This window comes from Diadema setosum, chromosome 20, assembly GCF_964275005.1.
Source record: "Diadema setosum chromosome 20, eeDiaSeto1, whole genome shotgun sequence".
NCBI lineage: Eukaryota > Metazoa > Echinodermata > Echinoidea > Diadematoida > Diadematidae > Diadema > Diadema setosum.
Genome location: NC_092704.1, coordinates 12,582,526 through 12,598,892, shown reverse-complemented (window position 1 = coordinate 12,598,892; position 16,367 = coordinate 12,582,526). Strand labels below are relative to the sequence as shown.

At 37.7% G+C, this 16,367-nt stretch overlaps 1 protein-coding gene across 1 annotated transcript in view; it reads left to right on the top strand.

The window, feature by feature from the left end:
• LOC140243426 (sterol O-acyltransferase 1-like) overlaps nt 1–16,367 on the top strand; it is a 70,455-nt gene that overhangs the window by 29,911 nt on the left and 24,177 nt on the right. The window contains exon 11 of the mRNA XM_072323105.1: nt 6,976–7,121. Within this exon, the coding sequence (XP_072179206.1) occupies nt 6,976–7,121 (146 nt within the window). The remainder of the gene's footprint in view (nt 1–6,975; nt 7,122–16,367) is intronic.

Sequence of the window (16,367 nt, the reverse complement as noted above, 5' to 3'; positions counted from 1 at the left end):
GCACTCTTCTGTCAGGCCAGTGGGTATGTCTAGACTGCTCTTGCTGTTCAGTTTATTTTGTTATGTGAAAGGGGCATTCCAGACGATTTTCATAATTTTACATCATGTAGTACATAATCGACATCTCCATGCAGAGGTTTGTGGAATTCATTTTTGTCCTTGAGCAAAGAAACCAACACTATGAAAATCTTAAACAAATTACACTGAATAGCGTTGATGACATACACTGTAGGAGCCTCACACATTTCCGAAATGGCGCAGTGTAATTCCGTTACAATACCGCTTGCTTAACGATACTCACCTGTGTAGAATCTATGCATGCCTTCTTCTTATGTTCTGCTTCCTTGAGCCCCAACTCATGCATTCTTATGGTGAGGCTGCCATGTCATCATCCTTGCCCATTGCAATTTGTTATAAATTTTGAAAACATTCTTATTCCATCCCAATCACTATAAATTCTGAAACTCTGTACTCAGTATAACTCATTTATAGTTGTTCAAATGTAAAGTCCTGAAAATCATCCGGAGGACTCCTTTAACCCTTCCTCTACCAGGGACTTTGGACTGTGTGTACAATGACATGGGGTTTCCTTTGTCAACTGGCACTCAGGGGGCACAAAGGTTAATTGTCATTTCATACCCACCAGAGGGCGCTATCCCGCTGAGAGAACAAACAAAAACAAAGGAGGAATACTTGTGAGGATGTCTATACGTTGCATTTCATTTTTTTGAGAGGATAAAATGTCTTTTATCTGTGGTTTGTGTAGATGAACCACATGTGACAGAGGTCTCATGATTTAGCGTGACTTGAAGTTTGTATCCATTGCATCTGTGAGAAAACTATGAATGTAGTTCTTGTGTTTGAAGATTTAACTTAAAGGGGAAATTAAACCCAAATATACATGTGGATTGATTGAATGCAACTGTCAGCAATATTAGTAGAACACATCAGGGAAAGTTTTAGGGAAAATCAGACAATCTGTTCAAAAGTAATATGATTTTGTAAGGTTTTGGTGCAACCATCGCTGGATGAGAAGCCTGCTACACTTTGTGATGTCACATTAACAACCGTATGAAGAAGATAAAAAGAAAATGTATTATTTTCACTTTTCTAGCATAATGGAAGAACACTTGACTTACCTTTACTGTACGTCATTATCAAGTCGGGAATGTATGCCCTTCATTAAAAAAAAAAAAATGAAATTTTGTTGTATATGTTTTACAGTATATTTTCTTTATATCGTTCTTTATGTGTGACATCACAAATTGTAGAAGTATGCTCATCCAGTGGTGACTGTACCAAAACTAAAAATTCATAACTTTCTCTTTTAGTGGATTGTCTGATTTTCCTCAAACTTTCACTGATCAATGTGTTCTACTAATATTGCTGCATCCACTCAATCTACATGTCTGTTTGGGCTTCATTCCCCTTTAAAGGGACTGTACAGTACTGGTTGAGCTGGGGATTCATGTTTTGAACATTCCTAAGTGAGATAATGAAAAGCCTCTTATGAAATATGAAAAAGCATGTAATTTTAAGTAGGATTCAACATTTATTTGATGAAAATTGGTTTTCAAATGGCTGAGATATCCAAAAAAGTGCTAATAATAAAAGGCGACATGCCACAACTTTACTAGGATCTCTTTGTTTCACCTTGTTTTTGGATATCTCAGCCATTTCAAAACCGATTTTCATCGAATAAACTTTTGATACCCCTTAGAACTGCATGCTCTTTGACATCTCATAGAGTGGTTTCTGATTATCTTGCAAAACATTAAAAGCTAAATCCTCACCTCGACCAGAACTGTACACACCCTTTAAGAAAACACATATCACTCTACCACTGCAGCCCACAAAAGTAGCATTCTGTCATGTGATGATGTATAGATAGACAGACAAGCATGGCAGCAAACATGCAGAATGAATCATTAAAAAGATTTAATAACTGCCATTGAAGGATGCATTACAAACCTAAAATAGCCTTTCATGCTGTCGTGATTATAAACCGATTTCTATGTTTCCCAGAATAAAAGTCATCATACAACGTGTATGTTATAGGGGACAGGTTAGTCAAAGTGTGTGGAGAGTTATGCATACCATCAACATGGACTTTTTTATGTTGGCCAATTACAGGTGTACAGCATCACCAGCAAGCAAAAAGACAAAAATGTTTTTCGACATGTCAACGTCTTTGACAATGTTCTGCCCATGGTGAAAAAAAAAAAATCAAAAAATACATATTGTTATTAACCAAGATTGAAATGATAAAAGAAAATAAAAAACTATCAGAAATAGGCTACCATCACGTGATCACATACCTGTAAGACATGAACAATTTGTGGCATTAAACTTTTGCAAACTGAAGCAGTGGGCATTTTTGGCAGCATGAAACTTTTGCAAATTGCTACTGGCATTGAATGTATTCTGTAGACAAACACTTTTGTGTGCATTTTACTTTAGCAAATCTCAGCTCCTCACAAAATTCACAAAAGTATTATGCATGTATAAAACATTTATCGTTTTCCAGTAATCCATGCACTTATTAGATTATAACTAGCCCATGAAGTATATGAGAAAATACTACATATGACTGTGGGTTTAAAAAAAAAATATAAAAATCCATACCCTTATTTTTACTGGATCAACCATTATCATGAACACATGCTTTTATGATTCCCTAGAAAGAATTCATGTGACAAAATTGTGGGTAACATGAACTTATTTACATGTGTTGAAATGTAAGTACTGCCAGCAAATATTTTGCCAGTAAATAATAACCAAACCAAACCAAACAAAACAAAACAAAAATCACTCAGTTGAATAATACGCACATGATCGGGAGAAATGCTATGAATGCAGTGAAGTGCTCTCTTTAGTCTACATATTGTGAGGATAAGTTTGGACTCCGAAAGCAATACACTGGTTTAAAGAATGACTGTCCGTAAACCTGTACAAACTACCCATTTAAAGGCAAAGAAGAATAATCGTGACTCACAGAAAATTACCCAAATACGGAAATGGGCGATGTCTACCATGTGATTCACTACATGTATAATCGATGGGCACAGACCATGAGTGTATGTTGATTTGACAGAAAACATATGCGTCGCTCTTGGCAGCATGCTGGTGAATTTACACACAGCATTCTGGCAAAGGTATTTAAACATCTGTGCATCGTTCTGCCTCTCAGACGATCACAGTAGGCGTTTTCACATCAGCCCGATAAAAATCCAAGCTCGAGATATTTTTCGCGATCGCAAATTAACGCGCTATTTCATTTCCTATTACATCAGCCCGAACATTATCAAATAACGCGCTAGTTCGCATTAATTATCCTGCTATTTCGGAAATTTCCCGAGTTGAACTCGAGAAATTTTCTCGATCAATTAGTTCGCTAATTTGTATTCACATTATCAAAAAGCTCGCTACTGTAAAAGTGGATATTTTGGCGCAACTAAGTTTTCGCGCTTGGCCAGGTCAGAAGAGTTTCGCGCGTTTTTAATTCCGCGGAATCAAGACATCACGCACAGGAACATATGGCAAGCAAAAATATTCGCATGCTTTTATTTTCGCGCTAGGTTCTGGTTGTGCGAAATGCGCGAAAATTTCAACACCGCGAAAATTTCCACTTTTACAGTATTTCGTTATCGGGTTAATTTCCCAAGTCAGAAAACTAGCGCGCTATTTCGAAACATCGGGCTGATGTGAAAATGCCTAGTGTGTTTCTACTTGTATCTAGTCACTTCCTTGTATCTATATTTTTTCATTGTCTCCCAACTCACATTGAATGTACGTTGCTTTTTAGCTCTCAGTGAATCAAACTGCGCCTCTATATTTGACTATGATGAAACCAGAAACATGATTAGTAGCATCAAACTGTCGCAAATTGCCGACCATGAAAAAATATGAGTAATTTAATACTCTACTGTACATGAATAGAGAGAATGGTGGAACACAAACTGCTAGTTGATGTGAAACACACAACAAAAATGACTGCACACTACTAAACCCACACACACACACACACACACACACACACACACACACAAAGTATGCATGCACTGGTACAGTCTGGAACAGTGTACTGGCATGCAAGGCACTACAATGTGTGTAAACAAAAATTTCTGCATGCATTTTACTTTCACAAATCTTGGCTTCTTGTAAAATTTGTGAAAGTTTCATGCGCACAGAAATTTCTGGTTTTACAGTACTTACAATATATCTCGTTATTGTACAGTAATTTCTCTTCTCATGCACAGCTTTCATTATAGACATTGTACACAACCTATCTATTCTGTATCTCAGGTCAACTGTCTTCCTTTCTGTCGTACGTACATTGTACATCTACGTAGATTCAAAATATCATCTCAGAAAATTATTTCATATCAAATTCATGTTGCTGTTCTGAGGCTTATTTCACCCCGATGATCTCTTCTTTTCTCTTCAGACCTGGGGCCTCTTGCATATTAAAAAGTTTGTGAATCACAATCGATCATAACCCTGCAAGTGTAAACAGACCCCAGTCGGTCATTACAAGTGTATTGGCATGCCTCCCAGTTTTAAATATACCAGTATGTCTGTCTGCTTATATGTGACTTTGCATCACAAAAGCAACAAAAACTCGCACATACAGATTTTTTGCTGAGGACTCAAAATAGGTAATATGAGTCAACCAAGTCAATCTTGTGTTTTTTTCTGAAAGAGCAATACTTCTGCTACATTTTATGATCATGAAATGAACAGAACCAATTTTCTAGAACACATTTTTGCAGAACATTGTGTTACGACCAAAATCACTCTGAGAATGATCGCACAAAAGAAACAATCAACTAATGTTCAGGCGGTTTATTAACAGCGATATTGTGGGTACAGACTCGTAATCGGTTTTCACATCAGTACAATAATGATCAATAGAAACAATTACAAATCGGTAATGGAATCACTTACACGTATTACATGCAATATCCCTGGAAATGTCCAACTACGATGTTCGATGCACAAATGAATGATCCTTGATGCACTAATGAATGATTCCTCCGACGTAAATCCAGAGGCACTGGTTGCAATAATCCACGTTATAGATCCGGGGTAAAATCCACGATATATGTCCACAGCGAAACGTGCAGAATCCAAACGTTATGACGACCACGTCCAGTCGATGCGTTGAATGATGGTTCACTTTATAATGTCCAGCAAGGAATCCAGCCCGTCACAGCTTTGCCGTGATAATGTCCGTTGACACTAAAATATGGAGTCTATCTCCAATGTAGGCAAATTAATTCTCTGCAGGCAAAATGTCTCCCAGGCCTTATCTCCACAAACACAGTTTGTATAGCAGGTCAGCAGGTAACACAGGACTGACTATAACAAGTCACTTCAGAGCCAGAAGTGACGTAACTCTCAGAGCAGTGGTGTTAGGTACTCTGCCTACCTCAGAATTTCTCCGGCTTATATATTATCCATTCACCCCTTTCTAGTACATTCTGTAATTTTCTCCAACCTGGGGCTAACACACTTGAATATTCTAGCAAGTCCAAGTTCCAGGAATCCTGGATGACTCACTGCCTAACTATGTGCATAACATCATTGCCAAAATTAACTACCAATCCCATTGGGCTACAGGGACAGTGCCTCACTCTGCCAAATATGTAAGCACTTCCTAGAATATTCTGGAATGGGTTAAATCATTCTAGATTGAGTGAGCTATAATGTGTTTCCTGTCACATGCATGTACTGTAGCTACATTGTATACCACCTATAAAATTCCCCACTGATCTGGTCAGCCTGTATGTACTATATCTATATCATATAGAATGTTCTCCATTAATCTGGTCACCCCATGTACATACACATTAAAACAACCATGCATACAGCCTTGATACATGTACATAACTACTTGTGTGTACATTTATGACAATTGCGATTAGGTGTAATTTTCATGAAAAAAACAAACAAACAAAAAAACCCAAAAGACTTTTTATACACACTCTTCACTTTCAGCTGTTCCAGAATGTGTACATTCTTTCAAATATTTGATAGGCTAGGAGAGTCTATGTGAATTAATTGTGACCCTGCCCCACAAAATAAAACAAAAAGTCACCAGACATGGATTTTTACTTAAGGGTAGATTCTGAAAGAGCAGACTCTAAGCTTTAAAATGATGTATAGCTCAATTGAAATGGACTTTCCTAACCTATCAAAATATTGGAAAGAAAGCACACACTCTGGAAAAGTGGCTCTGAAGTAAAGGGTCTATCTGTCTATTCATCCGCTTAATCTTTACCAAACTGTGCTAGCTGTGCAATGAACGGGACAAAAAACAGGATGTAAACCACTGAGGCAACAACAATGAAGGGATTATCAGATTGAGTTGAAATTTAGCATGCTCTATTTACACATTCTGTCCATGATTAATGCCAACTTTCAAAGCAGTAGCCTTATTTCTTCAGAAGTTATCAGACTTGAAAGTGAAGAGTGTGCAAAGGGTTATCAAGAAATAGAAAGGGCCCTCTAAGACATACCTGTTCTCACTACTCTACAAAAAAAGAGTTGTAGAAAAACTGTTGAAAATGCACTTTCCCATTCATTTTATGATCTCAAACTTAAGAATAATGTGGAAGAAGGGAAGTACTTTCAGAAAATATGAAAAACTCAATATTGACTTGGTTGAGCCGTTTCACCCTTTTTGAGTCCTCACGTAAAATCAAGGGATGCGACTTTTTGTTCGTTTTGTGATGCACGGTCACAATTTATATATCGTTTTAAAGCTTAAAGTCTGCTCTTTCAGAATCTGCTCGTAACAAAATCCATGTCTACGTAGTGACTGTTTCTTGGTTTTGTGATGAAGGGTCACATATACTTTCTACAGGTTCTTTAATCGGTAACTCTCTACATTTTTGTGCATTTTATTCTTCCATGTTGCACTCAATATCACCCTCTATTCTGGTCTCTTTCCACCTTCCCCTCTGTACACAGTTCCCTTATTCCTGACAATGGCTGGCGAGAGGTCGTCGGCGTTCTGGAACATTTTCATGTGGATTACCCTGATATCGGGCATGGGGCTCATTGTCGTTCTCTACAGCCTAGAGTGGCACGCCAGGGTCTACTGTGAATACGATAGGGTGAGTTGAAATGTTACTGTAAAGTGGAAATTCTCACGGTGTGGAAATGTTCGCGCATTTCACGCAACCAGACGCGTGAAAATAAGAGCACGCAAATATTTTTGCATGCCATATGTTCCAGCATTTAAAGGGATCGTATAGTTTTGGTTGAGACCAAACTTCAAGTTTCTACCATTTTTGATGAGACAATGAGAAACCTCTTCTAAAATGTGAAAGAGCATGTAATTTTAAGATGAATTCAACATTTATTTGACAAAAATTAGTTTTGAAATGGCTGAATTATCCAAAAAGAGCAGTCCTAATAAAAGGTGGGACCCACCTTTCAATACGATCGCTCTGTTTTACTTTTTTTTATGTCTCGCAGCCATTCCAGAAACGATTTTCATCAAATAAACTTTGAATTCCTCTTAGAATGGTATGCTCTGTACTATCTTTATAAGTGCTTTCTTGGTATCTCACAAAAAGTTGAAAGTCCAATTCTCATCTCTACCAATACTATACCAACCCTATAATGTCCTGATTCTGCAGAATTAAAAACACACAAAATCCATCTTACCCGGCCAAGCGCGAAAAATTACTCACACAAAATTATCCACTTTTACAGTACTTTAAGTGACCCGGTAGCATGGAGGTTCATGGGTGGCCCGATCCATTCGCTGCCCACCAGGGTACATTAGAAAGCATAATATTACGAATACCACCTATCAGCAAATACATGTATGTGCATTGAAGGGTACGCACATCGGTAACGGTCGACCCCAGTCGAGATTTCCGGCTGTGCGTGTTTGTACTTTACATGTCTAGATCAGAGTTAAAGACTATACACAATTCCTTACTGGGATTTCCAATATGTCCAAGCTTGGCCAGACTTCCCACTCCATCATATTCCCGTGCTACCTGGGGCCTGTTGCATAAAACTCCAACCGGATTTTTTTCCGGTTGAAATCACAAAATTCCGGTTGGAAGCTCCCAACCAGAGTTTTTATGCGATGGATTTTACATTCTTAGATTGGCAACCTTAAAAAATTCAGGTTGGGCAAATCGCAACGTGAATTTTTTAAGGTTGCTAAAAAAGTTTTATGCAACGGGACCCAGTGGTCATTTGGATGCAGCATGCAGTCAAGTGTGGCATCCCAAGGTCTGCTCGGAATCTAACAGGATGGATTGATTTTTCACTTTGAGAATATACTATCCAGAATGGTTTGCCATGGTCTACTGTGAATATGATAGGGCAGAGTTGAAATTTCACTTTCACTGTTGAGGACAGCTGATTTTGCAATACATGTAACACGCATTTCCCCAAGACACCTGCGCGACTATACTGGGGACTAGTCTTCAACGGGTTAAATTTCAATGTACAGTGTGGAATAGCATGCCCGAGTGTACCTTGAATATGATAGGATGAATTGAAATTTTACTTTAAGATGTAATGTACAGTCAAGAGTGGCATGGTAGGGTCTGCTGTATTGTAGGATGAGCTGAAATTTCATGTAAAAGTTGGACTTCACTCCGTAACCATCAGACTAGTACTGAATAGAGTTTGATACAAACAAACAGAGCAGTGAATGTCTCATTAAGGTCAAAGAAAATATGAGTTGCAAGATTTCAAGTTTCTATGGCCTTTTGCAAGACTGTCATATTGTTCACATTTACATATTATGCAAATTAGATAAGGCTGTGATGTCATGGACTAGCTCTCCCATTTACTGGTACAAAAATATTCATTTCCTTTTTCTCTCAATTAGCTATCAGAAATTCCATCCTCTATAAGCATCAATCTATTTTAGAGTGGTAATATTTTGATGATCATGACTTTTTGAAGGGAATGTTATTATAAACAAAATAGATTAAAATCAGGGGGGGGGGGATGGGATCACTCCAATACTTTGTGTGTGTTTGTGAAAAAAACAACAAACAAATGGAAGAGAGAGCTGCATGAAATTGATATCACTGCAGGCAGTGAATTGAAGAACATTAAGGTTTGCAAAAATATTTTGTTGCCTTTTTCATTTTGTCGTGTTTGTCATGAAATTTCTTCTGTTTTTTGTTTGACTGGTGTTGCTTGTTTTTATTCCAATTTAAACTTGTTTACTAACTTCCATTTTATACCAAATTAAAAAAAGAAAAAAAAAAGAAAAAAGAAACACACACACAGAGACAAAGGACAATACAAACATGATTTGGCATACATCGTATGCTTGGCAAAGAAAATATTGCAAATACACAGCAAAAACATACATGTAATAGCAGGGTGTTGAAAACATGTTGGCCTGGATTCCCAGAAATAGAATTCATACATTGATTACTGCCCTAAAGCATGGCAATCCACACTCCCTCTTGTAGCAGGCAATTTAACAGAGCATTGAACCCATTAGTATGGAGAAAAATTTCTTCACTTTAGGCATCCTGTCACTGTGTTGTCCGTGGAATAATAATAATTAAAAAAAAAAAGGAATTTCAGATTTGTACTCTTTATTTAACACCAACCCTGGGACGAATCAATTATTTAGCTACATCCTACTGAGGTGAATATCATATGTGACCCTGCATCACAAAACCAACAAAAAGTCGCCAGACATGCATTTTTAGTTAAGGGCAGTTAAGGGCAGAAAGATATAAAAAAGTAAGAAAGTATGAAAAACTCAAGATTGATTTAGTTGACTCATTTCACCTGTTTTGAGTCCTCACGTAATATCAAGGGATGCAACTTTTTGTTTGTTTTGTGATGCACAGTCACATATCATGTATAATAGCAATATACGAAATGCTATGATATCTCATGTACAATTTGTAAACTTAAAATATCACAAGATGGGAAAACACTTCAATGTACTGTATCGTGGAAAGGATGTTTAACCATATTATTTGGAAATGTTGTAATTGACATCCACATATGACTCTATCATGGATATAACATATGATGAGTTAGTATAGAAAAGATAATAAGCTACTAGTAGTTTGGAGTTTCACTTTGCACATGAGCAGAAAAAGGTCATATGTACCAACAGACATGTTTAACCAATGATTTTCAAATATTTAGTTGCCATTCACATATGACCCAATCGCAGAGAAATGATATGATCAGTTAGTATGAAAATGATAAGCTAGTTTTAGTTCCACTGTGCACATGCTTACCAACAGGCATGTTGGATTTTAGGTTCAGATTTGAGATGAGCATTATATGTGATATGATTATTCAAGTAATCCATATAAATGGTACTTGCCAGCACATTCACCTGACAGCAAGTATCTGACAGCATTGTAGCAGTGTTTTGCAATAATGTATTAATAGAAAAAGTTTAGTAAGACATTCAGTGCAAACTGGTAGACCATTCTTGCCACCCTCTCTACAATCAATTTCATTCTTAATTTGAACATGATTGATGAATTCCATAAATTGGTACAACGGGCAAAACCAGTACAGTGCCTGACCACCTGAAAAAAAGGAAAGGTCATCTGTTCAATGTGCTCCTGAGAACTAACTACCAACTGGCTTATTATTGAAGGCAGATGCATTGCACAATCAGCCATGCCTAAATCAAATCTATTTGGACTGAAGTGTAGCTTTGAGAGAAAATTTGACTTACGGTGTGTACGAGGGATTAAAATCAGTAGAATATAAGGAGAGGAGAACTTGAAAAGACCTTTGACTTTGGCCATTATTCGACTTAAATATGCGAGGACGACTTAAGCAAGGTTGACTGTATTATAGCATCAGTTACGAATAGCAGAAGTAAGAAGCTGATGATTATTAAAAAAAAGAAGACTAGAAAAGCACTCTGAGAGTGCAGACCTCCGCCAAGCAGCTACTTTCCACCGAAGAGATTTTTCTCCTCTCCTACCCTGGGGAAAAGCAATTTGGGCTCTTCCATAGAGATCAGCGATTTCCACCCATAGGTATACATGCTGAAAAATCCCCCTATTTCTCAATATAGAAGCCTTTGTTTCGTCATAAACCCTCAGCTGTGCGACGCGCCTCGCCCTAGCAGAAAGTAGAGCACACACTTTAGTGCGCATTTGAAAACCTCAAAAATGCGCAGCTTGAACTCCCAAGTTCATTGACCCTACCTGTCAAAATATCAAAAATCCTTCATAAATTCCCCCAAAATTCTCGGATCACTACCAAAATTTGGTCATTTGTTACTTGTGTCATTCTCAACCTTTCCTGTAAGTTTCATTCAAATCCGTAAACTACTTTTTGAGTTATTTTGCACAGGGACAAACAAACTAACTAACTAACAAACACACAAACCAGCGGTAACGAAAACATAACCTCCCACCTTTGCGGAGGTAATTATTAGAAAATTATATTATGCATGTACTGCAAAGACACAATGTCCCTTAAATTCATTAGCATATTTATGATCAACTTGAACAGGGAGGAGACTCTCCTTTTAAGTGCTCTATTAATTCTGGTGGATTCACAACTTGGCGCCATGCCAGCTGCAAGCCTCAACTACACTTGTGCAAGTGTAATGCAAAAATTCCATGAGGGGTAGCGTGATTAGGTTTCTGCTTGGCACATTTAACCCTTACTGTGCTACTAGTGTTAAATTTCTGCATCCCCAAATTTTCTTTCTAAATTATTTTGAACCTTGGGGATGTAATGCATTGTTTGTATGTATCTGCATCACTTTGCAATTTTTAGACAGGACTAGTATGGCATGGCATTGTTACATCTACAATGTCTCTGTATGTAGGTCGTCTGACCAGCTCTGCATACATGATGGTCACATTACACCGTATGTCCCCCCAAAAAAATTACAGCAGGACCTTCCGCAATGATAACTTTAAAAATAGTTAATTAATCCAAATACAATTTCAGAGTATGAAACTATAACTCATTGCCCACATCTGACAGAAAACCCCATTCGATTTGATTCAGTGGTTAAAGAGAAATGAGGAATTTTGTAGAGCATGTCAAGATTCTCTACCCTCCAAGTTCTGTCTGATATTGTATTTACATGTACACACAAAAGCATGGAAGTGCTAAACTTGGAAGAATCAGACTCAAGACATGCTTTACAACAAGCCACATTTCTCTGTGACTGCGTAACCAGATTGAATGGGGTTTTCTGCAAAATGGAGTTAAGATGTTATATTTTCAGGCCCTGAAGTAGCATTTTAATAGGGAGTTTTCAATGTGAAAATCCGATTGTAATTTTTTTTGGACATACTGTACGTTCATTGGCCACTTTGTCAATGAACAAGTGACAGTGAAGTGGATCGGCAAAGGAAGGGTTAACCCACCATATGCCTAATTCTATATTGACAGGTTTTTACTCACAAAGACTCAATGACCTTAATAATGACAAGTAAAGGCTGAGCAAGGGCCATTGGCATGATTTATTGACTGTGGATCAGCAAACTATATAGACCTGACATTGCAGTATATCCTTTGAAGGTGTTTTTTATCACTATCTTCATTTATTAATAGTGTATTTATTTATTCATATATTACAGTACCCAACTACCCAGCTGTAAAGATAATGCAGTTTTGTCATCATGCAACCAACAATATAGACCCAATCTACTTGTTATTATGAAACCGTGTCACAAAAGAATTATACTTTCGTCTTTCTTTATGTCTGCATAGAGCAGTGTTTTGCAATAGAAAGTAAAACATGCTATACTTCAGATACTTGTCATATGAGCAGCACTGCAGGCTACAGCACCGACAAGTGCCTAGTCGTTTATACTTTAATATCACAAGACTACCCACCATTGTTTCTGAGCCCTTTAAGACACTCTCACTCCATACAATTAATCAATACTTACTTTCTTTTTAATATCTACCGCGATAGTTTCCAGTCTACTTGGTGTGTTTACTGATCGCAATACTTATCGCCGTTAAAGGAGTGTTATGCAAGTTTGTGAATGATTTGCGCTGCTCATGATAGAGGCAGCCTGCCTACAAAACGCATTGATTTTGCATGTGTGCTATGATTATGAGGAATGCCATAGCTGTCATTTTTAGAAATTACTATCAGGCGAAGGGAACACATTGAAAGCAGCAGGACTTTTGAGCACACCATTAGTGCAACCAGCCTGCAGTCTTGGAGCAGGAAAACGATTTAAACATGATGCCATAATTTTACCAGGCAATTCTTTCATCGAGTTATGAGCCCACCAAATTTACATACCAAAGATGACAAGGATAACACTACCGCTCATTACAATGGTGACTGTAATAAAGATGATGATAGTTATGATGATGATGATGATCATCATCATCATCATAATAATAATAATGATAATAATAATAATAATGATAATAAATGTAACAACTTTATTGTCCCCGCCGAACGAGTTCGAGCAGGGGACTATGAAACGGGCTCCGTACGTGTGTGTGTCCGTGTGTGTGTCCGTCCGTGTGTCCGTCCGTGTGTCCATGTGTCCGTGCGTCCGTGTGTCTGTGTGTCCGTGCGTCCGTGTGTGATCAAAATGTTCAATTTGCTACTTCTCTGTCATTTATGAGCCAATTTTTATTCTATTTGCTTTATATGATAGCACTACATGGGAGCTTTGAAACTTCTACACAGAATTTCAGTTGTGACCTTTGACCTTGACCTTTGACCTATATTGTACATTTTGCTTCAAAATGCTAACTCCTTCGCCATTTCTAACCCGATTTCGATTCCGTTTGCTTTATGTGATGGCACTAGGTGAGGGCTTCAAAATTTCTACACAGAATTTTGACATTTGACTTCTTTGACCTTTGACCTTGATTTTTGACCTATATTGTACATTGGGTACAAAATGCTACTCCTTCGCCATTTCTAACCTGATTTCGATTCCGTTTGCTTTATGTGATGGCACTAGGTGAGGGCTTCAAAACTTCTACACAGAATTTTGACCTTTGACTTTTTTGACCTTTGACCTTGATTTTTGACCTATTTCTAACCCGATTTCGATTCCGTTTGCTTTATGTGATGGCACTAGGTGAGGGCTTCAAAACTTCTACACAGAATTTTGACCTTTGACTTCTTTGACCTTTGACCTTGATTTTTGACCTATATTGTACATTGGCTACAAAATGCTACTCCTTTGCCATTTCTAACCCGATTTCGATTCCGTTTTCTTTATGTGATGGCACTAGGTGAGGGCTTCAAAACCTCTACACAGAATTTTGACCTTTGACTTCTTTGACCTTTGACCTTGATTTTTGACCTATATTGTACATTGGCTACAAAATGCTACTCCTTCGCCATTTCTAACCCGATTTTGATTCCGTTTGCTTTTTGAGATGGCACTAGGTGAGGACTTCAGAACTTCTACACAGAATTTTGACCTTTGACTTCTTTGACCTTGATTTTTTACCGATATTGTACATTTTGCTACTAAATGCTACTTCCGGCGGGGACATATTTTGCGCACCGCGTAATTTCTACTTTTCCTTGTTATGATGATTACAATTATAACAATGATGAGGATAAAAATGAAAATATGTAATATAAACATGTATTACTTATGTCAAGATTTCTCATTGTGAGGAAGACATCTCTAAAAAGGAATTCATGTACTATACAGAATTATATCCAGAACTTTTTACTGGAAAAATCTTTTGCCTTCTCAGTTATGTCTCTGTGCTTCTAACAATAAAATTGTTTACTGTAAAACACAATATTTTCACGGCATGAAATTTTCGTGAATTGGAGCTGATGGCCTTTTTTGTGGCATAAAATTTTTCACGAGTTGCCTCTAACATTCAATGCATGTAGTGTAGACTAGAACATTCGCATGCATTTTAATTTTGTGAATTTTGGCTCTCGCGAAATTTGCGAAATTAAAGATGCATGCAAACATTCCTCGTTTTACAGTACTCATGCATAGATTTCATGCTTTGTGTTTGAATGCAGTACATGTGTGCCTCTGTAAAAACTGGCCACTGTGTTTTTGGACTTAGAAAGGAAATTGAATTTAAACGATATTAAAGGGATCGTATAGTTTTGGTTGAGACCTAATTTCAGGTTTCTAACATTTTTTGGTGGGATTATGAGAAACCTCTTATGAAATATGAAAGGAGCATGTAATTCTATAAGGAATTCAACGTTTATTTGAAGAAAATTGGTTTTTGAAATGGCCGAGATATCCAAAAAAGAGTGATTCTAATAAAGTGTGGGACCCACATTTTATTACGATTGCTTTGTTTTACTTTATTTTTGGATGTCTCAGTCATTCCGAAACCGATTTTCATCAAATAAACTTTGAATTCCTCTTAAAATGGTATTTTCTGTGCTATATCATAAGTGTTTTGTTGGAATCTCGCAAAAAGTTAAAAGCCCAAATCTCATCTCCACCAATACTGTTTCATCCCTTTAAGATTGTAAGCAAGACACTGAGGGCAAACTAATGCAGACGTCACAATCTCCTCTTGCTGTTCTTATCGCAGGATTCGTGGTTACAGCTTTTGGTGCCACAGACGTGGGGATGCCGTGTGTCATCGTAGGAGGACCGGTCTCCAGTTTCTCGCCACCCAGATGCCTTGTGTACATTCCCAGCCGAGAGCCGATTATCCGTTATTTATTCTTCTTCGAGAACGCGAGTCGTGATGCGGAAGAGTCGAGCAATACCGAGAAAACGATGTCGCCACTGTCCTTACGCTAAAACCTTTTCGTATCACCAAAAAGTGCTTTTATGATAGTCAGGCACGTTAAGAGTCAACTGGTGACCCTGGAGGTGCAGAAGGACATAAGAGCCATGATTATGAATAGTACAGAGCTTGCTTCCTTTTGTCTCTCACTGGAAGATTTGGAACAGTCAAGCGTGATGACAGATGATTATATTTATACCAGTGATATGGAATTTCCTGCCAATGTATTACAAGACTTTAATAGTCTGTGCATCAGTTTCCTCAGTAGAGGTCAAAGGTGAAACAGGATTCAATAAACCAGCAAAATGGCAATAGATACCTCCAGTGGTGTCATTATATAGGCAGTTACAAGTAGTGCAATAGACATTGTTCACTGCTTGATGTAGTGTGCATCACAAGTACATAAAGATATACCAGGTATTGAATAGAGCAATCGATCTAATGCAAAAATTCTACTTTTGTAGAGTCATGTATTGCTCATGCATTTTTGTCTGAAGTAGCCGCAAAACGTACTACTCAAAACATCATCACTTTTAATCATTGCTGGAGTCATGTCTGTGGCTCGTGTAAATCCCAGGAATATCCGACAGAAAATGGTTGAAACCAAATGTGGATACCTACAGTAACCACTCCTTCCCCCCCCCCCCCCCCCC